Below are 27908 nucleotides of genomic sequence, written 5' to 3' on the forward strand. Positions count from 1 at the left end.
GTGGAAGCGTGTTTGTGCCCTTGAGCAAGGCACTTAACCACACATTGCTCTAGTGTCTGTGCGAGGAGTGGCGCCCCACACAGATTTCCAATCTGCACCTTGTAAGGCATGAAAATGGCCGCCGCAGGCCTCTCGTGGTCTGAGTCGACATTCCCTCCCCTCCCCTTCTAAAGTTACATTTTCATTAGGAACATTGGAACAGAAACTACCATTCCCTGTCCCAGTTTAGGTTTTTATATTTAATCTACATCTTGCCTTCTTATGGCCCTATAGACCAGCACACCCCTCACTTCCCCCGCCCCACCCCCCCACCCCCCACCCCGAACCTTGATTTTGTATTTCTACATTGATGAGCAGATCACAATTCCTGGTTTGTTATGCAACCACTGACGCCAGGCAGACAATCTCTGAAGAAAATTGATTATGGCTGGGGTCACCGGTATTGTAAAGACACTGCCCAGAAGAAGGTAATGGAAACTACTTACGTAGAAAAATTTGCCAAGAACAGTCATGGTCAAGTTAAGACCATGATCACCCATGTCAAACAAACAAACGTAAATTTGCCGAAAAGAATTGTAAGCACCTCCATATTACAGGCTGTTGGGGGAAGAGATTCCTGAATGTCTCTACTATTTGTGTGGAAAAGTGCTTTTAGATTTTGCTCACAAATGGCCTATTATTGCTTTTATGATTATGCCGTGGATCTATATTTTCTACTAATGAAATAGCTTATTCATATCAGTGCTGTAGAATTCATGAATCATTTCTGCAGAACTGATTCAAAAGTTGAGAATGATTTTCACCTTTTAAACTTGAGTGAAAGCAAGATGGTGGCAAGCTGTGGTCTCCATAAGGTGGTATCTCAGGCTTAGTATTTTTTAGATTTGTAGGAATGGGTTTTGGGACAGGGGAGTTAGAGTTTAGGGACAGTGATGTGGGGGAATTAGAGGACGGGCCAGAGACGGGCCGGAGACGGGTGGTCTCCTGAAGGCTGATTGGAGGTCTGGATCAAAGCCTGCAGGCCAAACAGAGGTCTGGATTGTTCATGTTTTGTTGCTTCTTGTATCCTGTGTTGTTCTGCCAAGCATTGTGAGCATGTTCTGTTGGCGCTGAAATGTATGGTGACACTTGCTGGCTGCCCCCAGCACATCTTTGGGTGTGCCGGTGGTTAATGCAGACGATGCATTTCACTGTATGTTTTGATGTGCAGGTGATAAATAAATATGAATCTGCGAGTCAAGTTAATGCAACCTAGCCTAGAGGGTTAATCTTTTTAACCCTTGAGTCTGATCAATGTATTCTCTGAGGCCAAATTATTGTTCCGGAGATGAGTGGACTCCGAGTAAGCTGTGAGGGAAGGGACACAACATTTCTTTTTTTTATACCCTCCCTTCCTATTTCAAGTTCAGATTCATACTTATTTATCAAATGTACAGCGAAACATGCAGTGAAATGTGTCATTTGAGTTAACAAGCAACACGCTGGGGGCGGCACACGAGGATCACCACACATTCCAGCACCAACATAGTATGCCCACCATGCTTGGTAGAACAACACAGAATACAACGTGACACAAATCAACAAGGGCACACTCGTCCCCATTGATCCCTCCCATCCCCGCATGCATATACACAGTCCTCTAAAATCCAAGACAGGCTATCTTCAGCCTCCGGCCTCCAGCAGACTTGGACTAGCAGACACTGGGTCTTGGACTTCCCCAGAGGACTCTCAGAGATTCACAGTCTCTGGGCTTCGGCAACTGGCCTTGTCTGCGAATCATCCACGAAATCTTAGCTTCAAGTGAAATATTAATTCAGTTGTACCACATGCAGTCTGCTATACTGCATTGGGTGCTCTTTAGTGTCTCTTCTACACTGGAGAATCCAAAGACTGCAGAACATCAATCTTCTAGTTCTAGTGAAGTCCAGTGTATGCTAGAGGAGTAGAATATCGACTTTGGACTTGGCATATTTGAGCACATCATATCCAGTTGTCCCCTGATTAACATTCAGTATAACAATAGATTTTATTTAATATGGTTCCTCACTTCATGAAGGGTGGGTTGCACATTTCACTTCTTGCTGTACGATCTGAAGTAATAGAAAGAAAGCTCTGATGATTAATCCCATTAAGATATCTTCACTAGTTTCAGTAATTAACTTGGAACAACTGGACCTGGAAAAAAAACATGCTGTACACCCCTGCCCAGCAGCAGACCACCATTTTGAGAGCAATGTGCATAAGTATGGTGGCATCAGGTTGTAAACTATGTACTTCGGAATGGGTGTTTGTGCAATGACATTACTGCATGGGGAACACAGCAGGTTCCCACTGACAAACCAGCAGAGTAGTACTGACCAACAATCACGAGTCAAATAAACCAGATCTGCTGTGATTCTAACCTGAAAGCATGGGTCAATAAGCTACATGTCTGCCACTTGTCCACTTCTCACTTAGCCTTAGTAACAAAATAATGGAAAAGCGACCAGACCCTGAAGAAGTTTTCACATAATGAAGGATTCTTCAGGCATAAAAGTCCTAAAATAAACATGGAAAGGATGTAAATCTGTAACGTTAACTTTATTTTTCTCACAATTGCCGTATTTCCAACTTTGTTTTATTCCAGATTTTCACCATTGCCAGTGAATATTTCTCAATTTGATGTGTTGCTTTTCTTTCTCCTGTGTTCTCTATTTTCACTCACTACCTTGTAATACCTCCTCCAGACCGATCAGCTACAATTAACAGACACTCACTGTTCTCCCTCAGTCACCCCTCTCTTGATCTCCACCCTATTGCAGGATTCCCTTTGTTGTCTCCTTTCTTTGTCTCTCTTTCTCTGCAACTTCTACACCTTCAATCTGAATCACTAATCAAATTTCTGTATCCGGAGATGCTACCTGATGGCTGAGTATTTCCATCGTTTTCAGATGGTGTTGATGGTAAAGAGCGGTGAAATGTTTGGCAACACTTGCGGGCTGCACCCAGCACATCATTACCTTGTGTTGATTGTTAATGCAAATGATGCATTTCAGTGCATGTGTTGATATACATGTGATAAATAAATGGATCTGAATCTAAATGGTATAGTGCAAAATTTAATATTAATTATTAAATTAGGGGACAAGCTGTCCTCTACAATCACTCTGAGCACTAGTGCCCCTCAAGGCTGTGTACTCAGCCCCCTGCTGTACTCACTGTACACCCATGATTGTGTAGCCAAGTTTCCATCAAACTCAATATATAAGTTTGCTGATGACACAACAATTGTAGGCCGTATCTCGGGTAATGATGAGTTTGAGTACAGAGAGGAAATTAAGAACCTGGTGGCATGGTGCGAAGACAATAACCTATCCCTCAACGTCAGCAAGATGAAGGAATTGGTTGTTGACTTCAAAAGGAGTAGCGGATCCAATTTACATCGGTGGTGCGCAAGTGGTACAGGTCAAAAGCTTTAAATTCCTCAGGGTCAATATCACAAATGACCTGACTTGGTCCAACCAAGCAGAGTCCACTACCAAGAAGGCCCACCAGCGCCTTTACTTCCTGAGAAAACTAAAGAAATTTGACCTGTCCCCTAAAACACTCGCTAATTTTTATAGATGCACCGTAGAAAGCATTCTTCTAGGGTGCATCACAACCTGGTATGGAAGTTGTCCTGTCCAAGACCGGAAGAAGCTACAGAAGATCGTGAACACGGCGCAGCACATCACACAAACCAATCTTCCGTCCTTGGACTCACTTTACACCGCACGCTGTCGGAGCAGTGCTGCCAGGATAATCAAGGACACGACCCACCCAGCCAACACACTTTTCGTCCCTCTTGCCTCCAGGAGAAGACTCAGGAGCTTGAAGACTCGTACGGCCAGATTTGGGAACAGCTTCTTTCCAACTGTGATAAGTCTGCTGAACGGATCCTAACTCTGATCTGTGCTGTTTCTATTTTCTATTTATGACTTATAATTTAAATTTCTATTGCTTACTATCGATTTGTACTCCAGGGAGCGGGAAGCGCAGAATCGAATATCACTGTGATGATTATACGTTCTAGTATCAGTTGTTTGGTGACTATAAGGTATAAATACCAGCAATTTCCCCAGGAAAGATGTCAGGCTTAGAGAATTTAAAGATTTAAAAAGCATATTTCCACCATATACTCCAAATTTCTTTCGTTTCTAAATATCTAGTCCATTTTTCGGGGCCTTTTATGTGAAGAATTGACAGTAATATCAGAAGCTGATCAGAGTCAATAGATTGAATTTGAAACCCAGAGAGATAGAATGGTAAGGAGCGGAAAGCAAATTCGCAACAAGTTGTGTAGATATTGAATACCACTTTGTATATGTATATTCAGGATTATAAGCTTGGATATAGGAGCTTTTGTTTTGTAAATTAGTGTGCAAGGATGTGTTGAATGTTTTTAGCATTTAAGAGAAGTGTGACCATTTAAGTACAAAGGCCACAACAGCATTTTAAATTCATTTTGAGAATACCACAGTGACTGTTCAAAATAGATTTTACTGTCAGAATTCTGAAAGAGACTAATGCAGTCGATATAAGTGCTGATTACAGTGCAAAAGGAGAAGTGGCTGATCAGGAACTGCCAAGTCAGCTGAGAGCACAAGAAAAGCTGAAGCTTGCCTTCTGCAGAGGCAGCTAAACTCCATACTTTAATAAAGGTATTGTGCTGCTTATTTGGTCAGACTAAGTCCTGAATTCAGCTTATGTCAAAGTTTCTCAGCAGGCCTCTCTTGCAGATACGGAAATATAACTAAATAGTCTTCAGTTCTTGCTTTAGACAGTGAAAATCCGTGTCCCTTTGAGACAGAGTCTGACCAAAATTAGAATAACATAAAAGGTCATTTTTTTTAGTCGTATGTTATAATGACCATATTGCAGGGCAGTAGAAAATGGTAGAGCATCTGTGATCAAAAATATTCTTTCAGGACTGCCAAGTTCAAGTTTAATTGCTATTTAACCATACATGAATACAGCCAAACTAAATAACGTTACTCAGGGGACCAATTTGCAAAACACTTTACCAACAGTCATACACAGCACAAGGCACACAAAGCACATATAAAACAGCAATGAAATATAGTCACACAAAAAATATATACAGTCCAAGTCCCTGAGTCCATGAATGTTGTAGCGGTCTGTAATCAAACACAATACATCATCTTCTGCCGAGCGAACGCTGCAAGCAGCACCACCTCCAGTACTCCAGTGGAGTGCACAGACTGCCTCGCTCATGGGTGGCTGCAAACAGGTGACACTGCAGCTTAAGGCCCAGTCCTCACTACAACCGAGGCCACACAGCTCCTCTGCCATTCACCAATTAAACAGTTTCTCCACCAATGAGCAACTTGCTGATGGGGTAGACCTGCAGTTCTTTAAGTTCCTAATGTCCAGCAGGGTCTTGTGATCATAAAAAATACGTTTTTAGAAAAGACATTAACACCTTGGTTGGCCCCATAGAAGCTGCTGCTTCTGTCATCTTACCGGTTGCCTTGTTTGTTAGGTAATATACTTGCGCCTCTTTGACAATGTCACCTTACATTGCAAAACAAATAAGGAACTTATTTTTGATGATGCAAAATGTATCTGTTCAATGAAAATATATTCATTATCACCATATAATAATTAGCCACTTGAGAATGACTATTTTCATGAAAAATATGCTTTCTACCCAAGTGTAGCAAAGCCAAACATCAAATGCCATCCATTCCACTGTCCACCTGAACTATCAGGGAAATCTAATATATACCTCACTGGAATCTAATGCGCTCGCACCTTCCTCCCTGTTGGCAGGTGTGTGTGTGTGTGTGTGTGTATGTATATATATATATATATATATGTGTGTGTGTGTGTGTGTGTATATAGTCACATGGAGAAATTTGGGAAATTAGGAGTTGGTGCACAGGGTATTAAGAGTTGAGTGTTTAGGGGTTGGTCGGGGGAAGAAAGAGACTTTGAATTTAAAGTAAGAGGTTGAGAATGGGTAGTGAGAAGGGGTTCTCAAGGCGATTAAATAGGTATTAAAATCAGAATCGGGTATGTCCTGGGTGATGGATGCTGTCTTTTTGAGGAAACACTCCTTGGACGCTATGGAGGCTAGTGCTCATCATGGAGCTGACAAATTTTTACAATTCTCTACAGACTAGTCAACAATGCAATGAGTCACAAGTTTGTAGATACAATGCTGGCCAGTGGTATAGTGGCAACCACATCAGACTTTGAAGCAAGTGGCCCCGGGTGTGAGTCCAGCCAGCTCTTTGCACTTTCCATTTGGGCTGCGTTAAGTGTTGAGCTAGCAACTCGGCCTTGTAAAAAAAAAAAACAAAGTCTGAAGAAATGGCAAGGTTGGCGCCCACTGTGCCACAAGGCACAAAGAGGAGCAAATATTGCAAAAATAATTTGTACTTGTGTTCATCTTTATCCAGCTATGTTTTTCATATTCTTGTCCTTCCTGAAGATTTGATTAACCTTATTTCTGTTATTGGAATTTGCCATTCCAATTTGCATTCCCTAACATTTTCTTTAATGGGTCTTTGATCTAAGGGGTAATTCAATTCTCTCTGTCTGTAACCCTCAGATCCCAATGAAACATGTCTACAGAGTGCTTCAGTGCCAAGAAGAAGAACTCACCCAGATGGTGTCGACAATGTCTGACGGATGGAAGTTTGAACAGGTAGGAATGTTAAGATATTCACTGCAACTGAAAATCAATCAAAAATGGTGCTGTAGTTGAGAGCAATCAAGAGCATCTATTCCATTTTGGTCCTCCACGCAACACTGTTAGAAATAGGCAGCTAGGTCTTTAGCAGTAGTTGTCTGCACCAAACACGGATTAAAATCATACCATTTTCTTGAACTAATTCTTGATTCATTGTATACTTGGGCAAACAGCTGACATTTCTGACTTGGAATTGAATAAATATCTCTTGGTCTCTGACTAAGTCTACCTGTAGATTGTTTAAATTTTCCAAATCCAAATATTCTTTCCTGGCAGCTGCTGTTTCCTGCTCCCCAGAATCCCTTGCACAATTCAAGCTTTGAGTTTGGGTTTATATAAGCAAATGCAACTGAGGTAACTTAGTCTGATGATTTTCCATTTGCTTTGTGAGAAAATAATTTCAGATAAATTCAATTAAAAATTGAGTTCAGTATTTCTGAGCCAGCTAAGCAAACTCTAATGGTTAGTTGGGAAGCTATAATTTCTTGGGTTGAATTTCTGACTTTTGTTTCAAATAAAGATTTTAAATCTTGGGGAGTTGTTCATGCTACACACATCATACTGTATATCTCCAAAGATAGTCATGTTTTATCTATATTTTCCTTTCTGCCAACTTGATTCTGCTCTTCAGGGACTCTTTCTGAGGAAATGCTTGTCGATGTCTCTCCCAGACAGACCCCCATCCTGCATGCCTTTCCAGATGTTTAGTCCGTCCACCTCATTTCATTCTGTTCAAGGCTGCTGGATGACACTCCTTCCACAATCCCGCAATGTCTCTCTCCTTGATGGCCATGTTGTGAAAGAGCAATATCTGTCATCTACATGTGGCATGACTCAAACCCCGTCCTGTCCTATTGTCAAAAAGATCTGGCTGATATGATGATTTAGTACAAGCCAGGAATTGATCCTGTAACATGAGTCATTTTTCATTGAGTGGAGGGTCTTCAGTCTTTCCTCCTCCTCATCCCACATGCTCCCACTTCTTCCAACACCACAACCTCATCTTTAGCTCCTTTTTCCTGAATTCTCATGCTCTAGTTGAATAGCTGTGGGTATCAACACCCATTAGTGCTTTGTTACTGTGGACCAGATGGTTCTTGATTCTCAGCAAATGACCACAGGTTCCAGGATGTTCTGTCGCACACAGCGTTCTGTATCCTAAATAAAGAGGACTTGTTTATAGTTCAATATTTCTGGTGTATAGTTTAAGTAATTGCCACTCTTGTAGCTCTTGAACAATTGCATCACTGAAACTGTAACTAAAATGTTAATAATTTATACCATTTGAAAACTTGAAATGAAAGAACTCTTAATTCACCCAGTGTTACAAACACTCTGCTCTGGTTGTTACAGCTGGTCAATATAGGATTCCCCTATGGCTATGGGCGGGACCATCAGTCAGAATTTCTGCTGATTGTGTCGCGGCAAGTGAAGGGGGAGGAGACCAGTTTCCACAACAGCAGCAGTGAGGTGTGTCCCAGTAATACCCTCCACGCTCATTATAACAATGCACAGCCTATCTCCCTGCTTCTTACCATTACCTGCCTCACATAACATCTTCCATTCTTTGAAAGGTCAATTTTCATTACTGTTTCAATTCTGTGCTGTGCTGATATCAATTGTGTGTGTTGATGTGTAGGTGTTGATATCAGTATCTTTAGTCTTTGCCTATTTTTCAGTTTTTTTTACAGTGAAGTTTCAAGTTCAAGTTTCAAGATTTTTAAATGTCATTTCCAATATACACATGTAAAGGAGAACAAAATAATTGTTACTCAAGATCTGATGCAGTACAAAAACAACACAATATGTTAAACAACACATTAATAAAAAACATAATAAATGTAAATATATAAACATATAAACATGAAAAATAGTTCAAAGCATTGAACTTTTGATCTCTATACTTTTAAATGGTAAACAAAAGATATGTAGACCTAAAATAACAAGTTATGAAATAAGGTTTGGAAACACAATTCTTGTGGAAAGTCTGTTGTCGTTGGTAACCCCGACTTCGCACTGTGTTTTGGTGAAAGCTGCAACAGGCTTGGGTAACACGCGGGTAAGGGATCGTTCATCTTCCAGCTGTTGACACCTCTTTACATCCGTTTGAAAGATCTACTGTACTAATTTTTGTGCTCAGGAGATTAAAAGGGCGGTTGGGAGAGAACATGACTGCTTATGTGGTTTAAGTGGCCCTTTAACATTTCATATCTGTTGAACAAGAGGAGCTATACAAAAAGTTGGAAGTGAAGACAAAATGGCACAGAAGTGCATTATGATTTCTGGCATGTTGCCAGAGCAGTTTGATTAACTTAATAAGCATATTTTATCCCATTAATGCACTAAATATTTCTGAACTACATCACCTAAAACCAAGCTTTTACCTTGTTTCATGTTTCGAAGTCCAGCAGCCACCACAGAGAGTGTCAACAAAGGGTATATTAATCAGCAAAGTCTAATGGGAATGGAAATACAAGCTTTAAGTTTAAATATAGGGCTTAATTATAGTTGCAGAAATATTGAGAGTTTATAATTAGTGATTTGCAGTGTTGTAATTTACAAATTAGCAGTCTCAAAGTCTAGACCAATGAGAATGAAACTGGCGAGAGACCCAAAAGCAAGCAACCCACCCAGGGAAAGCATCAAGTCACACCTAGACTGTCAAGCCCCTTAAGGTTGTTGTACATTTCAGCAAAATAACTTCTCAATTTTCTAAACTCAAAGCACAGCCTACTCTCTTTAATCCCTTCATACATGATAAGCATGACAACAGTCAATCTGCTGAAATTTCGCTGCAGTTCCTGTACTACAATGATACCTTTCTTATGGTAGAGAGACGACATAACCAATCAGAGCTCTATATTAATGGAGCAAAACACCTCTGCTCCTCAGAGAAAGGGAAGATGAGGAAGATTTTTTCCACCCAAAGGGTGGTGGGTGTCCAGAACTCACTGCAGAAACGCTCGCGCATTTAAACAGTACTTCACTGTATACTTGAATATTGATCTGCAAAGGTATAGGCTAAGAGCTGGCATGTGGGATTAAAATCCCCTTGATCATTGTGGACATATAGGCTGAATGGTCTCTTGTCATAAATTTTCTGGTCTTGTTCAATAAGACTGTGGTCTTTTTCCAAGCTGTTAGAGATATGAACTGATTTGCAGCGACTCATCCAAGATACTTGAAGGGTATCAAACCTAATTGCTTTTGAATTCGGGTAGTAGATTAGATTAGCTTTATTTGTCGCGTGTACGTGGAAAGATTGAAGCATCCAGTGAAATGCGCTGTTTGCGTCAGCAACCAACACAGTCCAAGGATGTGCTGAGGGCAGCCTGCAAGAGTCACCGTGCTTTCAGTGCCAGCATAGCATGCCCATAACTTAGTTGCCCTAACCCATGCATCTTTGGAATATGGGAGGAAACTGGCTCACCCGGGAAAAGAAAACACATAGTCCCATGAAAGTGTACAAACTCCTTACAGACGTGTCAGGAATTGAATGAACCCTGATTGCTGGCACTGTAAAATGTTGCACTAACTACTATGCTGCCATCCCAGAGAATACCAAATCATTTTGGTATATATTACTTCGGTAAGGCTACTATATAAATGCAGAGTACTGTGTTTTAATTTGAAATATTAGAGAACCATAGGTCCACAAGTTATTTCAGAGTATGTCAGAGCATCACAGGATCGGCCTCAAAAGCCACAGTCGACACTGCTCGACAAACCAGTGACTACCAGAGGCGCAGTACCCATGGTCGACCACAACCAACGGAGGCCACACACAGCATCACTTAGCTGATAGCACCAAAGAGAAACAGAATCCATCATATTCATCTCCAGATGAGAGGGAGTGTGATTTCTAATATCCCTTTCATGGAAGATAGTGAAAGGAAATGCTGCCAACCCCTTGTTTAGTCTCTGGCCTGAATGGACTGGATGTTACTGGCAGTACCGACTGGATGTTACTGGCAGTACCAACTGGAACTACTACTGCAGGAATTGGTGAGTCTAAATATGTCACTGGGTTTAACATGGAGACCTAATCTCACTGGGGTTCTGTGTAATTAGCTGGGATGTCACCTCTACATGCCCCATTGCAGTTAGACCTGTTGAAGAGTCTGAGATCCCAGTGGTGATCCATAGCTTACAGAAGGCAAAGGGTTTTAAAATAATTTTTCCTTGTAATTATTTACTTCAAATTGAAGAGATTTAAAATGTTTCAGTGTCAGAATTGGGGAAGCGGGGAGTGTGACGGTTGGTGTAATTGGTAATTGCTCACATGGGTGTAATTGGGTGGTGGGTGCTTGTTGAGCTGGAAGGGCCTGTTACTCTGGTGTATCTCTAAGAATACTGATAATTGTGTAAAATCTGTGTCAGCTTCGAAAGAAGCTGAAGCTCTACCCACAGCTTTGCTTTGTGTTAAAATCTGTTAGAACTTATCTACACTGATGCCCAATCACTCCAAGCCCCTCTGCCTGAAAGGAGGGTGAGGAAAGCCAGCAACTTCTGCCTTCCACAACTGGCCTAGGTAAACAAAGTGCTGGAGGAACTCAGGAAGTCGAGCAGCATCTATGGAGAGAATAAGCAGTTGACGTTTCGGCCTGAGGCCCCTCATCAGGATGAAACATCAGCTGTTTATTTCCCTCCGTAGATGCTACCTGACTTACTAAGTTCCTCCAGCATAATCAGAATCAGATTTAATATCACAAGCATATGTTGTGAAATGTAAGTCACAGTAATATATATATTAAAAATTAAATAAGTATTGCAATAAGGGGAGAGAAAAAAGATAAAGTAGTGAGGTAGTGTTCATGGGTTCAATGCCCATTCAGAAATCTTGTGGCAGAGGGGAAGAAGCTGCTCCTGTACCATTGAGTATGTGCCTCCTCCCTGATGGTAGCAATGAGAAGAGGGCATGTCCTGGGTGATGGGGGTCCTTAATTATGGATGCCACCTTTTTGAGGCATCATTCCTTGAAGACGTCCTGGATGGTAGGGAGTTAATGCCTATGATGGAGCTGACTGAGTTCACAACTTCCTGCAACTTATTGGAATCCTGTGCAGTAGCCCCCAGCACCCCCCCCCCCATACCAGACTGTGATGCAGCCAGTTAGAATTCTCTACACAGTACATCTGTAGAGATTTACAAGCATCTTTGGTGACATACTAAATCTCCTCAAACTCTTAATAACTGCTGTAATGCCATCTTTGTAACTGCATCAATATGTTGAGCCCAGGAAAGATCCTCAGAGATGTTGACACCAGGAACTTGAAACTGCTCACCCTTTTGACCCTTTTGACTTCTGATCCCCCGATGAGGACTGGTGTGTGTTCTCTTGTCTTGCCCTTTCTGAAGTCCATAATAAATTCTTTGGGCTTACTGACTTTGAGTGCGAGGTTGTTGCTGCGACTCCACTCAACCAGCTCCCATGCTCATTTTGTGTGTGTTGCTCAACAATTTTCAGCATCTGCAGAATCTCTTGTACCTCAAACAAGATGATAATGTTAGCAGAGAGGAAATTTGTGAATAAGTACAGTATAAGAAAAAAGACCTTCTGAAAATCTAAAATAAAAATAAAATGCTGGAAATATCCACCTGAGCAGGCAATAGAAAGGAAACAGAAATAGCATTTCAAGTCATCAGACAAAGGTTCTTCGGTCATTAATCCTGTTGTTTCTATTCAACAAATGCAGCCTAACATGCTAAGTGTTTCCAGTGTTTCCTGCCTTTACTTAAATTAGGGAACAAGAACACATTGTCTTTTGGGCGGCTAATTCTAACCACTTCTGAAGAGAATTTCTGGGGGGAAGTCCTCATAAGATCAGCATCCTACTTGAAACACTTGGCTTCCTCCCTCTGGAAGTATTTACAATTGCTTTGTACATCCAAATGAAAACGTCCTCCTTTCAGTAATGTGCCTGAGTTCCCTCTTTCAATACTGATTCTATTTAGAGTTAAACTGTCCTTTTCCACTGTAATGAATACCAACTTCTTTGAACCTGAAGCCTGGCTGATGTGGGGTTAATGTTCTCAATAAAAAGGTTGGTTTGTGAACTCTGCTTGATCTGTCTCTTTAGGGAAAATAGCTTGACAATAATTTTTGCATTTTTCTGTTATGTCAGAACCTGTTTAGTCATTGTGCACCTGGCATGCCCTTGGCTGTTTACTGTTTTGCTGTTCTTCGTAAAGCTGTTCTCAATTAGTAGGAAAGAACTGAGATGCATGTCAGCCCAGTCATGCAAGGAAATGTCATGTAAGGTGAGACAGTATTGCCACCTACAGTTCTTTATACTGCTTCTGTACACTCTCCAGTGACCAAATATCTAAGCTAACACTTCTCATATTCCTTGCAACTGAAGATTAAGATGATGGCATTCCAAGTGGCTTATCTAATACAAGGCTATCTCAAATATTTCTTGACATATGGATATGAAATATGGAAAGATTTACTGGTAGAGCAAGGTCATCTTTTTGAATAAGATGGATCCTGCTTTGTTTTTTACATTCTCGCTGTGAACTTTGGTGGAGAGCTGCAACAGCTGTATGTCCCCAGGCATGTCTAATCATGCACTGGTTGGAAAATAAAGACTATTGAATTTTGTTGGGGTGAACACCTCACCACGTGAATTCACATGCTGGCCAGAATGCACCTTAAGGCTGGTGTAATGATGATATATGGGAGTTTTTTAAAAATTTCATTGCATTTTAAAATAGAGGCTAGTTATCTCACTGTAGTGGGGACCACAGTATACAGCAGAACTCCAAGAATAAAGCACATTCATGTCTTTGGTGCAGCATTAGCCAATTTTTCGGGATAGTTGGATGTTATTTCTATTAACACCTCGACACTATTTGAATACATTTTTAATTGCTAACATGCAAGGTGAGTTGAGTTAAAAAGGAGCACAGCAAATATGATCCAGGTAGGTATAAAGGAAGCATGGGAACTAGGGCCTCCCATTGTCTAAAAGAAACTCTGGAGCAAAGCTGCTGGTGATTCTGGTGGAATGAAGAAACCCGAACCCCAAAGAGTTAAAGGGAGCTTGGCAAACATCATTTGTTGAACTATTTGCTGAACCATCAAGATTTCCGAAAAGCTGGATAGTGGATTAGCGGAGTTTTACTGAACAATGCTACGTGTTCAGTCCCTAGCTGATTGTTAAGTAATGTCACTAGTGATAATGCTGCACTCATTCTAACTCAGGAGGGGAAAATCAGCCAGTCATCCTGCACCTGATAACCATCACAATGGATGCAATCTGTTTTGACTTCATGGATGAATTCTATGAAGGAATAGCCGTTCAACACTGCGTGAGGTTTACATGCAGTAATGGCACTTGAATTTGCTACTGGAGCAGCCATAAATCTGAATGAGTTTGCTCATTCAAAACTCACTAAAGTGTCCTCACTGGGTCATATTTGTTGCTATTCTGAGAAAGGGTAGGACCACTGTGCTTATTAGTTTGACACACTGAATCCATATCCAATTTTAAAAACTCAGGAAAGTTCTGCAAGTATTCAGCAGGTCAGACAGAGGAATGGTCCAATTTTCAGATCAATGGTCTCTCATAAGAACTGGTTGCAGAATAGGGATAAAATTAGAAAGTGTAAGGAGGAGGGGACTGGAATGCTGATGATAAGGTGGAGACACACAGAGACAGTATCACACACAGTGGTGATTGACTGGGGGTAATGAGGGCTTGTTAATCACAACTGATTTGGCCAGAGTGAAAGTCAATAAAGATGAACAAGAATAGAGTAAAGAAGGAAACACTACTGGAACTGAAAGATACAAAGAATTCAAATGGTGGAAACTGAGCAGATTGCTGAAATACTCAGTGGGTCAGACAATGTCTACAGAAGGGGATAAGATAAAGATGCATGCTGATTAATTTTCATGAAAACTTAACCAGTGTTTTCAGCTTGTATCAAGATTAGTGTCTGAAATTGTTGAGCTCAAGATTTTGTCTAGGATGTTGTATTGTGCCTAGTTAGAAGATAAGGTGATATTCCCTGAGTTTATAGTGTTGCTGTTTTGGAACAGTGCAAGAAGTCACAGTGGGTAAAAGAATTAAAGTGACAGATAACTGAAAATTCCAGATGATCTTTGCAGACTGAATGGGGGTAACCACTCTTTTTGCTTTCTTCACTGTGGTGGAAACCATGATGTAAGTACCAAGTGTAGTGCACTTAATTGGAGGTTTGTGTGCCGCTGCTTCATGTGAAGCTTTTTTATTCACTGTACTCCCTAAACCTGTGGAACTCCATTCAGTAAGCATCAATCTCAGTACAGGCATCAAGCCTGACAAGGATAGTACTATTGTTTGGCAAAATAGCCCCTACTTCCCAATATCAGATCTCCCACACCACCTCATTCATACTTTCCTGCGTACCGTAACATTAAGCCATTGTCTTACACTTGCATCTCTGATATCCTTCGACGCTGTCCTGATCCCAGCTGGCTCAGTTGTATCTCCAGTCTCTAAAGCAGGAAGCTTATTACTTCTTCCTTAAACACATGTTAAATTTGCCCCCTCCACCATCATCATCATCTTCAGCTGTCTGAATTTGAACTTTAAGTACACTCACCTCTTCTAAATGAACTGTGTAACTGAGAACCTACACAGGTCTGAGCTTTGCCTTTCTCTGTGGGACATATTGAATGGACAATTTTTGTTTCACTCCAACTTGGGCCCTTCTTTCACTTCTTTATTCAGTATTGTATTCCCAACTGTATTGATGCAGCTTCCTGCTACCATACATACGAAACAATTTTCATCACCTTTGCAGCTGATTACCATCCTCTGTCTTTTTTGTGTGGTCCGTCCCTAATTGTTTCTACCCTTTTCACCCATCCAAGGGAGTAGGGTAATGACCAATATTTAATGTAAGTCAACAGATCTTAATCCAACTGTACCTCTTCTTGACCTGCTTCCTATAACTTCAGTTTAATTATATCTGTTCCTTTGATTATATTTTCTGCACCAATATTACTGAAATCTTTTCTCCTTTACTGTGTTTTTTGCCTCCATCATGTCTGACTGGACCCTCAACTGCATTTACTGCTTTGTTACTGCCACTCTCACCACACCAGCCTCTACATTCAATGGCTTATCCTTCATAAACTTCTCCTTCTCTCAATATGGCAGCTCTATCAACAGCTCTGTTTCTCCCTTTTTACCATTCTAGTAGGGCTGTTCCTGTTATGACTCTGACTCATTCTCCCATCTCCACCAACATCCATTCTGTTCTTGATACAGTCCCATACGACCAAAGGAGATGTCCTATACCTTCCCACATCTGGACTCAACACTCCCAAGTGAAGCAGCAATTCACTTCCATTTATTCAAATTTAGTATATTGCATTTGGTATTCATGATATAGTATCCAGATTAGAACAATCAACTGCTGTTTGGGTGATCACTTTGGAGACCACAGGGTTACCCTGAGCATATGCTGAAAGTATGGTCCATTTTCTTAAAAATCATTACCTGTTCTGAAGCTGACTAGGTAGGACCAAAGCTCAGTATTGGTGTCATGAATATAAAAACAAGTAGTGCTTATTTGTTATTTTTGGAGTAAACCTGTTTACAATCATCTTCATTCCTGATCCCAGAGGTATTTTCTCTTGGGACTTCGTTGCAAAAACATTCTGTGCACTTCGTTCTCCTTTTTGTTTTGCAAGAGATACAATGTTTTTTTAATATATATTTATCTTTCAGGTAATAAACCATTGACCTTTTAAAGGTCCAAGTCTCCATTGAATGATTGCAGTGTAAGGAAAAAGTGTAGTGGCTATTGTGAGGAACGGACAATATGATGGAATGTGACCCAGACAGGAGGTTGCCACATTGCTTTCTCCGTTTTCTGTACAGGGCATTAAAATGTTGGATATGAACAGACCGGTGGCTTTTGTTTGTCCCATAAGGAGCTGATGCCTTAAAGATCACATTACCAATAAGACCAGGGCTCACCTGGAAGGTGCAACAAAACTGATGGAAAAACTCAAGTCATTTTTGGGGGGGAGCAGTGTTCGAATCTGGAAAATTTTTCTCTATAACCTCCTCAGATTTCCACCACCTGCATTTTTGATTTTTACTCAGATGATCATTCTAACCCTGATTAATAGAAAAAAAAAGTGTTTTCCTCCTGTACAGGATGATCTCTGCCTCATATAAAAACAATTGCAGATCTTGTTGGAAGGAATTCAGGGAATCACACTCACAATCTCAGGTCTGCCCCTGCTGAACCTGAAGAATCAGGATATTTCATCACAGACATTGGACATAGAAAGTGTTTGACCTCAGGGCCAACTCCAGATCATAGGCCAGTTCTACTCGAGGAAGATTGGCCAGGAATCCCACTGCCACTCACAAAGTAGTCCTTGTAGGGCTTGAGTTCTTACTCCTGATCACCGGCTTGCTCCTGAGAAGAAAGCAATTGGTCACAGCACAGAACAACTGTTACGTAGGAGAGAGATGGGTCAGGGCATCCACTCATAATAGGACAGGTCTTGATGTGGAAACTGAGCTGGTCTCAATCAATACCCTCACCCCCCGCTCCCCCCCAGGATTACAAGACAATAGTCAAATAAATGCAGCAACACACATCAAAGTTGCTGGTGAACGCAGCAGGCCAGGCAGCATCTCAAGGGTCTCGGCCTGAAACGTCGACTGCACCTATTCCTAGAGATGCTGCCTGGCCTGCTGCGTTCACCAGCAACTTTGATGTGTGTTGCTTGAATTTCCAGCATCTGCAGAACTCCTGTTGTTTGCACAAACAAATGCAGCATTGGGCAGTCTTTGTTGGACTTTGCAGTGAAGTAACCATAGGCTAGACCTGGCATCAAAGGATGGTGAAAGGATTGTTAACTGACTGTTATCTCAGCCTTTGGGTAGCTGTAGAAAAGTTCGCACTAAAATATTCATGAACAGAAAATGGTTATTCATACAAATGAAATTAGGAAAAATGATCTGAGGCAGAAATTTATAGAACAATGAGAGAATCAGAGGCACTAATTATAGGTACAATCTGAGACAGAAGCATTTTCTTAGGCTTTGCAGTTTTTTAAACCACAATTGAAACTTGGCATTTCACAAAAAGGATGTTTGTCCAGTGTGATGCCATCACTCTTCTCATTGATTCCAGTCAACCGCATCAACCACTGTCAGTCACTGCTGCCTTTAGCTGCAGGATCCCTGCCTTTCTACAGCTGCAGAGGATATTTGCAGAATCACTGAAGCTGTGGTTCTGATCTCATCACAAAGATGGTCACATTTAAGCCTGGCTTGGTTCATTCAGCCCTCACAGTTAGAGCACTTTGGTGTGACAGTAGCTAAATTCACAAATCATTGCCTCCACTGATCATTTCTTGCTATTTTTTAAGAGAAGGTAGTTAATGTGTACATTTGTCAGAGCTTGTTTCACAGCTATTTCATCCTGTCCTTCTGCCTTCATTGGCCTGCAGTGACAGAGCTATTTAAATGCACTGCTGAAGTCTTACGATGTCTATCCCATCTGAGGCATTGCGATAGCACTGAATGGGGGATTGAAGAGAAGCAGCTAATAAAGGTAGCAAAACTAAGCAGGGAAGGAAAAGGAAATGAGGAACTGGAGAGACAATGCTCTAGGTAAGGGTCAGCGTTTTGTTGAGGATCAGCTGGTGTTATGCATATATTTATTGTTAGGGTGGTCTATGGACATGCTATGAAAGTGAATTGGTGAAATATTCTTTTGTTCCAGCACTTAAATGTTTTCTAAACAAAAGTGGCTGAGCCTACCTGGTATAACAAGTGTCAAAGTTATACCTACTTCCACCACTTATAGCCCTGGAAAGTGAGAGCATCAACATTGTATCTGTCCCTCCCTTTGGCCTTCCTCTTATATGCACAGCCTACTGGAGATAACTTATTTAAAGTGTGGAAGATGAAGGTGTTGATTCATTATTTAGGGAAGTTGGGTCACACTCATCAAAGTACATCACTCAGTTTCCCTGATTACATGCTTGGATCCCAGTATTTTAATGTAGTAAACACACTCTTGTTTCTTCTCAGCTGGTCAGTATGGGCTCTTCCTACAACTATGGAAATGAAGATCAGGCTGAATTTCTTTGTGTGGTCTCCAGAGAATTGCATAATACTCCTTATGGCACAAATTCGGAACCCAGTGAAAAAGCCAAGGTGAGTGAAATTATACAGAATTATAGTTTCCTACGTGCTTATTTCTGAGGTTTTCATCTCAGCCCGTGTTGTAACCTTAACAGAAATGAGTTTGGAAAGACGTCGGATGGTCTGAGTTACCTGCACAGAGTGGTTACTACTGTACAGCTCATTCTTGATCAGACACAGGGTACTCAGAGGGCCCAGTGTTTCTGTGAGCTGGGTTATACATTCAATGGCCACTCTATTAGGTACACTTGTGCACCTCGTTAATGCAAATATCTAATCAGCCAATTGTGACAGCAACTCAATGCACAAAAGCATGCAGACATGGTCAAGAGGTTCAAATTAAACATCAGAATGAGGAAGAAATGTGATCTAAGTGGCTTTGACCATGGAATGATTGTTGGTGCCAGGCGGGGGGATTTAAGTATCTTAGAAACTGATTATCTCCTGGGATTTTCACACGTAACAGTCACTAGAGTTTATAGAAAATGGTGCAACAAAAAAAAAAATTTGTGGGGGCAGTTCTGTGGGCGAAAATGCCTTGCTAATGACAAAGGTGGGAGGAGAATGGCCAGGCTGGTTCAAGCTGACAGGATGGCGACAGTAAATCAACCACGCATTACAGCAGTGGTGTGCAGAAAGGCATCTCTGAGCACAACATGTGGATGGGCTGCAGCAACAGAAGACCACACCAGGTTCCTCTCCTGTAGCCAATAAAGTGGCCACTGAGTGTATGTGATAGGGGAGTATAACTCACCCTTCAACAAAGAGTACATTATGGAGACATTAAATGCAGGGAGTGATGTGCTCCAACTTTCACCATGAATTGAAAATGGACATTCATTATTTTATAAATAAATATCATTTGACATTATTTTGCCAGATCTATTCCTGGTGTACCCAGATGAGAGCTCTCTAACAGAGGTCATTCTTTCCCTGTTGCTGATTTTGCTACTGGTATTTATCATATAGTAGTAGTGCAGAGCTCTGCATATTGCAGTGCTGGATTTAGCAATGAACATGAAGGCATTTTGTCTACAGAGATTTCTAAACATGCTATTGTTTCTTTTGCCAAACTAAGCACTGAGATAAGGGAACAATTTATGCCCCAGAACATCTTAAAGCAATGTTGGTTTACAATCACAGAGTCAGAGAGAGATAGAATGGATACAGGTCCTTTGTCCCACCAAGTCCACGCTGACCGTCAGCAGCGTTTGTGGATTCTGTTCACCATCGACTCTAATGGTTGGTTAAGGATAGAAAAGCTCTAACCAGATCAAATCCTAACAGACAGAAGAGATAGTGATCCTAACTCCAATCATCCCTGTGACTAAGTAAAATAATCGTAAATGTTATTCTGAGCACTGCGCTGGGATTATATGAACATATTTAAGCATTTAATCATTGACTAATTCACTAGCTTAACTACTTCCTATTTTTTAATTAATTCTGCACAACTTTATAAAACAGTGTTCAGCATTAGTTCATTTGTTTATAGAATTAGATTATTGTGTCTTTTTTGTTGCAGCAGTTTTAATCCTTTATCCTCAACATGGATAATTAAAGTAACCTTTAGAGTCATAGAATCCTGAAGTTATACAAAGACAACTAAAATGCTTATCTAACCTAATCCCATTTGCCTATGTCAAAGAAGTCAAGATCTAGAGAAAACCCATAAGGTCACAGAGAAAACGTGTAAACTCCACGCAAACAGGGTTGTGTCTGGGACACAGGAGCTGTGAGACAGGCTAGCCACTAGCTGTGCCACTCATTTGGAGTAGGAGGGAAGGGGGTGTTTTCATCTCAATCCACCCAAGGCAGTTCTGTAGCTAGTACTTCATTTTCCACCTTAGTGATGTTACTAGCCAGTTGTCAAAGACTTAACAGTGAATTACAGTGTCAGCCATTGTTCCAGTTTTGATTATGACTCCAGGTTTCAAGCATGAGTAAACAATCTGTTCCAGTGTGGTTTGTGTGCTTAAATAAGATGGTGCATAGAAACTTACACTATTCCACTGAATCAGGCTCAATGAAGTATTCAGCGAAGAAGGAATGAGAAAATCAGATGTTGTACTTATTTCTGCTTGGTCCCTGGTGGAGTTTATAAACACAGAGGGCAGCATTCAGCTTGGTGTTGGTGAAATATGGGTTGTGAGGGGCTTGCTAATGCTCCATCTGAGCACACTCGGGTGTAATAATGAATGCATCCACCTCTTCACCATCACACAACTCCAGGAGGAAGATGATTTTCAATTATTGGAGTTCAAATTTGTTAAAGTAGGTAACTTTTAGCTAATCTTTTCCACTACTTTATTTGAGCATCTTTATTTTTACTTTTCCTGTTGCTGACATACTTGACCTGAGTTTGGAAACAATTGTCTACAACAATGTTTTCCTTCCTGTTTACATTTCTGCATGCTGCATGCTGAATCCAGAGCGACGATGAAGAGACGGATTACGATATGATTGACTCAGATTAATTTGAAATAAAATGTACCGGTGAGCACGAGTGATCTGCTGGAAAAAGCACAGATCCTCTCAGTTCCCCTCAGTGTATCCTTGCCTCTGTAGAGTTGCCATCCATGACCCTAACTCTCATTTGCCTTGTTCTGCCCTGCCTGGATGCTTGCTGCCTGGTAGTACAGTACTGTGCTGTGTGTTACCCCGCTGTTGCATGCTCTACTGTGGCACGGGCAGAGATTCAACTTTAAGAGAGCTTTCTTTAAGTTAGAGAGCTCCTGTAAAATACAAAAGTGTCCTGTTGCCATGTGTATCAGACTGAGTACCAGATGTTGCTGAAATGTTTACGATTATAGGCACAATGGGTTGCCCAGTTACTATCGGCCTCATACAGCGACTCCTGAACCTGTTATGGGCCTTTAATTTGTGTAGCTGCCTTTAGCTCAGTGTTTCAGAATGGAAGGGGTATGAAATTTCAGTCTGGAAGCAGAAAGAGAGGGGAGAGCTGATACGACTTTTCTCTGATGTGCCCAGACTGGAAAACATGGATCTACTCCAACATCAATCCACCTATTTGTTCACATGCTCAGTATCATCAAGAATTCTTCACTTCTCAGCCCAGGAACAGGCCCTTCAGCCCACAATGTTGAGCTGAACCAATTAAGTTAGTAATAAAATGGCCAGCTAAACTAGTCTTTTCTGCCTACACAATGTCCACTTCCCTCACATTCATGAGCCTGTTTAAATGTCTCTTAAAAGTCCTTGATGCATCTGACTCTACCACCACCCCAGCAGCACATTCCTGGCATGCATCCCTCTTTGTAAAAAAAAAAACAACTTGCCCCACACATCTCCTTTGAAATTACCCCCTCACTTTAAATGCATGCTCTCTGGTATTAGATATTTCAACCCTGGGAAAAAGATATTGTGTCTACTCTATCTATGCCTCTCATAATCTTATAAACCTCTATCAGATCTCCCCTCAGCCTCCACCGCTCCAGAGAAAACAACCCAAGTTTGTCCAGCCTCTCATGATAGCACGTCCTCTGATCCAGGCAGCGTCCTGGTAAAGTTTTGCACCCTTTCCAAAGCCTCAGCATTCTTCCTGTAAAGGGACAATCTGACTTCAGATGCAACCTAACTAGAATTTTATAAAACTGCTATATAACTTCATGACTTTTGAACTCAGTGCCTTAGCTAATAAAGGCAAACATGCCATATGCCTTCTTAACCACCCTGTTGACCTGTGCAGCCACTTTCAGGGAGTTATAAACTTGGACCCCAAGATCCCTCTGCTCAATACTGTTAGGATCTTGCCCTTAACAGTGTACTGTTGCTTTACAAGGTGTCTCTTCACATTTGGCCAGATTAAACTCCCACCTGCTGTTTCTCTGCCCATATCTGCGACTGATCTATATCGTGTTGTATTCTTTGTCAATCTTCTACACTATCCACAACCCCATCAATCTTCGTATCATCTACAAATTTACTCACCCATCTACATTTTCATCCAGGTCATTTAAATACAACACAGACAGCAGAGGCCCCAGTTCAGATCCCTGTGGAAAACCACTAATTGCAGACCTCCAGTCAGAACAAGTCCCTTCAACCACCATCCTTTGTCTTAATCTTTTGGGACCTTGTCCTCCGAAACCTCGCTTACTAAAATTCACATAAACAATACCCACAGTTTACCTCCATCAATCATCTTTGTCACCTCATCAAAAACTCAAATTAAGTTAGTAAGACATAGCTTGTCCCACACAAAGCCGTGCTGGCTCCCTAACTATGCCATAGTTTTCCAAATGCTCATAAATCTTATCCCTAAGAATTCTCTCCAGTAACTTCCTACTACTAATGTGAGACTCACCAGTATATAATTTCAGGAATATCTATGATTCCCTTCTTGGATAATGGAATGTTAGCTACTCACCAGTCCTCCAGGACCTCGCCTCTGGCTGAGAGGACACAGAAGATATAAATCAAGGCCCCAGTGATCTCTTATCTTGGCTCTCTCAATAACCTGGGGTATTTCCCAACCGAACCTGGGGGCTTGTACACCTTTGTGCTCTTTAAGAGACCCAAAACTACTTTATCCTTTACTTTGAAATGCTCTAGTATATCAATCTGCTTAGCACTAATCTCCCTATCCTCCATGTCCTTCTCCTTGGTAAATACTGATGTAAAGTACCATTAATGACCTCATCCACATCCTTCACAGCCCCTTCATTCTTGAGTGATCCTACCCTCTCCCTAGTTATCTTCTTGCTCTTGATGTATGTATAAAGGACTTTTCATGGCCCCTCCTGGCTTTCCTAATTTCCTTCTTGAGTTCTTTTCTGGTTTCTTTATAATCCTCAAGGGACCTGTTTGATTAACTTTTCCTCTTTCTTCTTGACTAAATTTATCACCTCTCTCAACAACCAAGGTTATCTTACCTTGCCATCCTTGTCCTTCCTTCTGACTTGTCATTCCTGTCCTGTACTCTGTGCAGGTATGATAATCCTCCAGCACTTGCTACTGCCCAGGGCATTCACTCTGTATGTCTGCCCATAACACCATCCCTTTATTAGGGTATCTATTTAAAAATAACAAGGCATGCAAAGGAATTTATCAAACAAATGTTGAGGTTGTTGCTCAACATGAGGAACTAAGGACAAAATCTTGGCCATCGCTTGGTTTAAGAAGTGCCTCAGGGAAAGAGAGACAGGTTTATGGTGGAAATTCCATAGCTGGGAGCTTAGTCAAGCATTTCAAGATGAGCATAAGAATTTTACTATCAAGGTTTTGCTTTACCTGGAATAATTATGCATGGAACGTGATGTGATTTAGGAAGCGGGGAGCAATGTTTTGGATGATCTCAGGTTGGTAAGCAACAGAGAGGGGGAGGTGAATGGAGAGGTGATGGAATAGCCAAGTCTAGAGGTAATAAAGATTGCGATGAGGAGATGAGAGTGAGATTGAAGAATAAGGGTGATGGTAGAGATAGGAAGACAATTTTTTGTAAAGATAAGGATATGTGTTTAGTCAAGTTTATTATCAGCTGCACAAAGTACAGTACAATGCACCTCACTACAAGAGATACTGCAAATTCAAAGAATACTGTATAAATTAATGCATAAGTTATACATTATATTATACCATATAGTGGAGAGAAAAAACAACTATCATCTTGATCACTTGAATAAATATGCTAAACTTTTGAATATTCTGGGTTAGAGAGGGATGGGTGGGCTCCCATGAGAAAGACAGAATTCAACATCCCACCTAGCAACATCTTCTATTCAGCTAAGGCTTCCCTTAATGTTCAGATATCAAGCTAACAGAACTAACTTTACTTGGAATAGAACCAAACTGAGCGAAGAAGGATACTTTTTCATTCTAGATAATCATTATTGATTCTTTACACTCTGCTCCTTAATATCTCATTTTCTTTGTGGGTCCCAGGGAGACAGATTTTTTAAACATTAGTTTGACTGTTGTGACATCAACTTTAGTCTATACAGAAAAGAGAAACAGTGCAGGAGAAAACGTAAGCAAATCTGTCCATTGGACATGAGCTTATTGTGGTTACTCCCAATGCTGTCAGCTTGCTAGTGTCTGTTCTTTATTGGAAGTATGGTATTTTAGTTATCAAATGTAGAAGGTGGAGTCTATTACATTGCAAAAGCCAGACTTTCCCTTGGTTCTTGGATTTGAGTTAGCAGAGCTGAGGATAACTTTGCCTGGATTGGCCACTGGAAATATAATACAGCTTTGCTCTTACCATTGGATTGCTTGCTAGTATTCCATCTCATGTTTGGAAACTGACCACTTGACTAAGGCATGTCAAAAGCTTTGCCAGTTAAGGGTCAACATTCTTGGAGAAGGTCAGATGAAATCCCTATCTTTCCTGGTTTGAATGTACTGTCGTCCTGTGCTTCAAGCACTTGCTCAAAGGCTCATGGAGTAATAACTAGTCAGCTTGATTGTCACAGCCATTTCATGGACAACAACGAGTCCTCGGGTAGCAGATACTGAAATCTCATGGAATGTCTCGATGGTCCTCTGACAGCTCACTGCAATCAAATACATTTTAATTATTGTTAAGTAACTCTGATCAAAGATATTTAAAATCTGTTCAAATGGATTTTTAAAAATGAGAAAAAAATGCTTATTTTTAATTTTACTCGTTTCTGTTCTAGAAATTAATTAGAATAGTAAAGGCAAAAGAAAGGAAATACTTGCATCTAAGCTTTTCAGTGCAGATCAGCAACTCCATTGATATGGTTGGCATAAAGTTGAGGGACTGGCACCCAACACCTGCAGTGCATTTACATACATAGAGGTCAGAAACAAGCTGACATGTACTCTGCAACTAGCCAGAGGTTCTCCTCAGATGAAGATCAAAACAAGTTTGCCTATTGTCAGTCAGAAATTAATACAGGAACAGAAATAGTCTAAGTGCAATTGCCTCTCCTCCTTTGCAATGTTTCATTTCTGTGGTGCTATATCCCAGGTAAATGTTCGACCTAAAAGATCAGAGTTTTTGGGATCCAATCCAGTTTATCAAGAACTGTCCTCACCTACGTATTCCCTGCATATTCGTACAACAATCAATATGGATCCCTATTGCTTGTTAACAAGGTGAATACACACAAAATGTTGGCGGAATGTAGGGTGAGGGCTCGATCTTTTAATATGCTCTGTCATTCTGTTCCATTTTTTGCTTTTAGTCCTTCCAGTGAAGTGCTGATTCTTGGGTCACATTTCCATGGCACTAGTTGTATTACAGTTCTTTGGCAGTGCTAAAATGCCAGAGAGTACATTAGTAGAAACTGGCAACCGTCAAATATTGAGCCCAGTCTTCGTGTCAAGAGAGGTCACTGGATTCCATTAAGAAGCAGAAACCTTGGCTGCGATTTTTACTTCTGAAGGGTCTTGAGGAGTAAGGGACTGAAAATCATCCTGTGTGCCTTCTCCACAAAACAGGAAGTTGTACAAAGTAGTTTCAGCTCAGTTTCTTTGTAAGTGGATAAACAAGCTAGCTCCAAATGTTACCTATAGACTGTGGTATATCATGGGCTGGTGCCCAAGGTAAATTAAGCAGCTGTTGTTACTTAAGTGGATTCATTTTCTATTACAGATTCTGCAAGAACGAGGATCACGAATGTGAAGTCAATATTGACTTTGACCATGGAAGGAATTTTAAGTTATTGTACTCTCAGAAGAAATGCAAATGGAAACAGAACAACCTAAGAACGTTGTGACATGAAAATGTCTTGCAAAATCTTTAAATTTGGATTGATCTCTCTCTCTCTCTCTCTCGTGCTCTCTCTCTCCCCTCCCCCTCTCCCCCCTCTTCCTCCCCGCGTCTCTTTCTCTCTGACACTGTCTCTGTCCGTGTCTCTGTCTGTTTGTTTCTCTCTCTCTCTCTCTCTCTCTCTCTCTCTCTCTGTCTCTCTCTCTCTCTCTCTCTCTCTCTGTCTCTCTCTCTCTCACTCTCACTACAATTGTGTTTTCTAACTGACAGTGAACACTTCAAGGGTTTGGAAATGTTTATGGATTATGGATAATGTCTGTGCTAGCTGAGAGCAGCATTGATACCTCCATATCAGGGACTCACCTGGCCAGAAGGCTGCTCTGATGCTTCCTTTCCCTCCTGGGATTAGACCAATGAACTCCTGTTTACAAAAGAATTAGCTTGTTATTTTACAATGAAACCTGGAGCCTGAATCAAGTGTATAACTGAGGTACAGTTTACTGATTACAGAATGAAGGCTGTGCCTCGTTCAACAGATACACACTTCCACTCAGAGCCGCTTTGATTACTAGTTCCTTTATAAATAGTTGTGTAGGTGGTAAGAAGAAGCAGATTTAGTGGCTGGGTCATCGTCACTCATTGTATCTTGTAAATAGGCTGTTTATGTCGACTGGGTGCTCTGGTAGGGACTGGGATTTGGGCATAAGAAGTTTGATTAAAGAATTCAGCACCTCTTGTCGAGAAAAAGTAATTTCAATTAAAGCTCATTGTTCAGGGAAATAAATGAGTTAAACAGTTAAATTTAGATGGGAGTATTTTCAATTTGATTGCCTGGTTTACTGCTTTTTATTTCACTAATTGCTGTTTGAAGTGGTTTGTATGCTTTAGAATTCCTTTATATATTTTTTTTAGGGTTCTTGTGTATTATTAAAGATTAAATACGTACAGGTTAAGCTGCTAAACGTTTTTCAATATGTTTAAACCTTTATATAAAAATTGTCCAAACAAATCCAACCCTTGGACTTGCTGAAATGTCACAGTTTCAGTAATGTTTAAGCACACATTTTTGCTGTTAAAACCTACAGTGCTATTGTCCACAATCAGGGTTTGAACAAAAAAAAAAGCTCAACGAAACAATTTAGCTACTATCTGTGTTGAGTTTGTGCTAGAGGGAACTCGTTTTAAGTCTATAACTGAATTTTAGTGTTCCTCCTCCCTCTCCCTTGCTCTCAATGTAATTCTATTTTTTTAATTTTTTTTTAACCATGAGACATGGGAACAGAATGTGAGGGCATTTACTATC

General features: G+C 40.8%; 1 protein-coding gene across 1 annotated transcript in view; it reads left to right on the plus strand.

The window, feature by feature from the left end:
* LOC140202920 (BTB/POZ domain-containing protein KCTD5-like) overlaps positions 1–27558 on the plus strand; it is a 63251-nt gene extending 35693 nt beyond the window's left edge. Inside the window, exons 4-6 of the mRNA XM_072268513.1 lie at positions 6596–6691; positions 18793–18918; positions 26489–27558. Of these exons, the coding sequence (XP_072124614.1) occupies positions 6596–6691; positions 18793–18918; positions 26489–26518 (252 nt within the window). The 3' untranslated portion in view covers positions 26519–27558. The remainder of the gene's footprint in view (positions 1–6595; positions 6692–18792; positions 18919–26488) is intronic.
* The last annotated feature ends 350 nt before the right edge of the window (positions 27559–27908 follow it).

The sequence above is a fragment of the Mobula birostris genome, chromosome 9, assembly GCF_030028105.1.
Source record: "Mobula birostris isolate sMobBir1 chromosome 9, sMobBir1.hap1, whole genome shotgun sequence".
Taxonomy (NCBI): Eukaryota; Metazoa; Chordata; class Chondrichthyes; order Myliobatiformes; family Myliobatidae; genus Mobula; species Mobula birostris.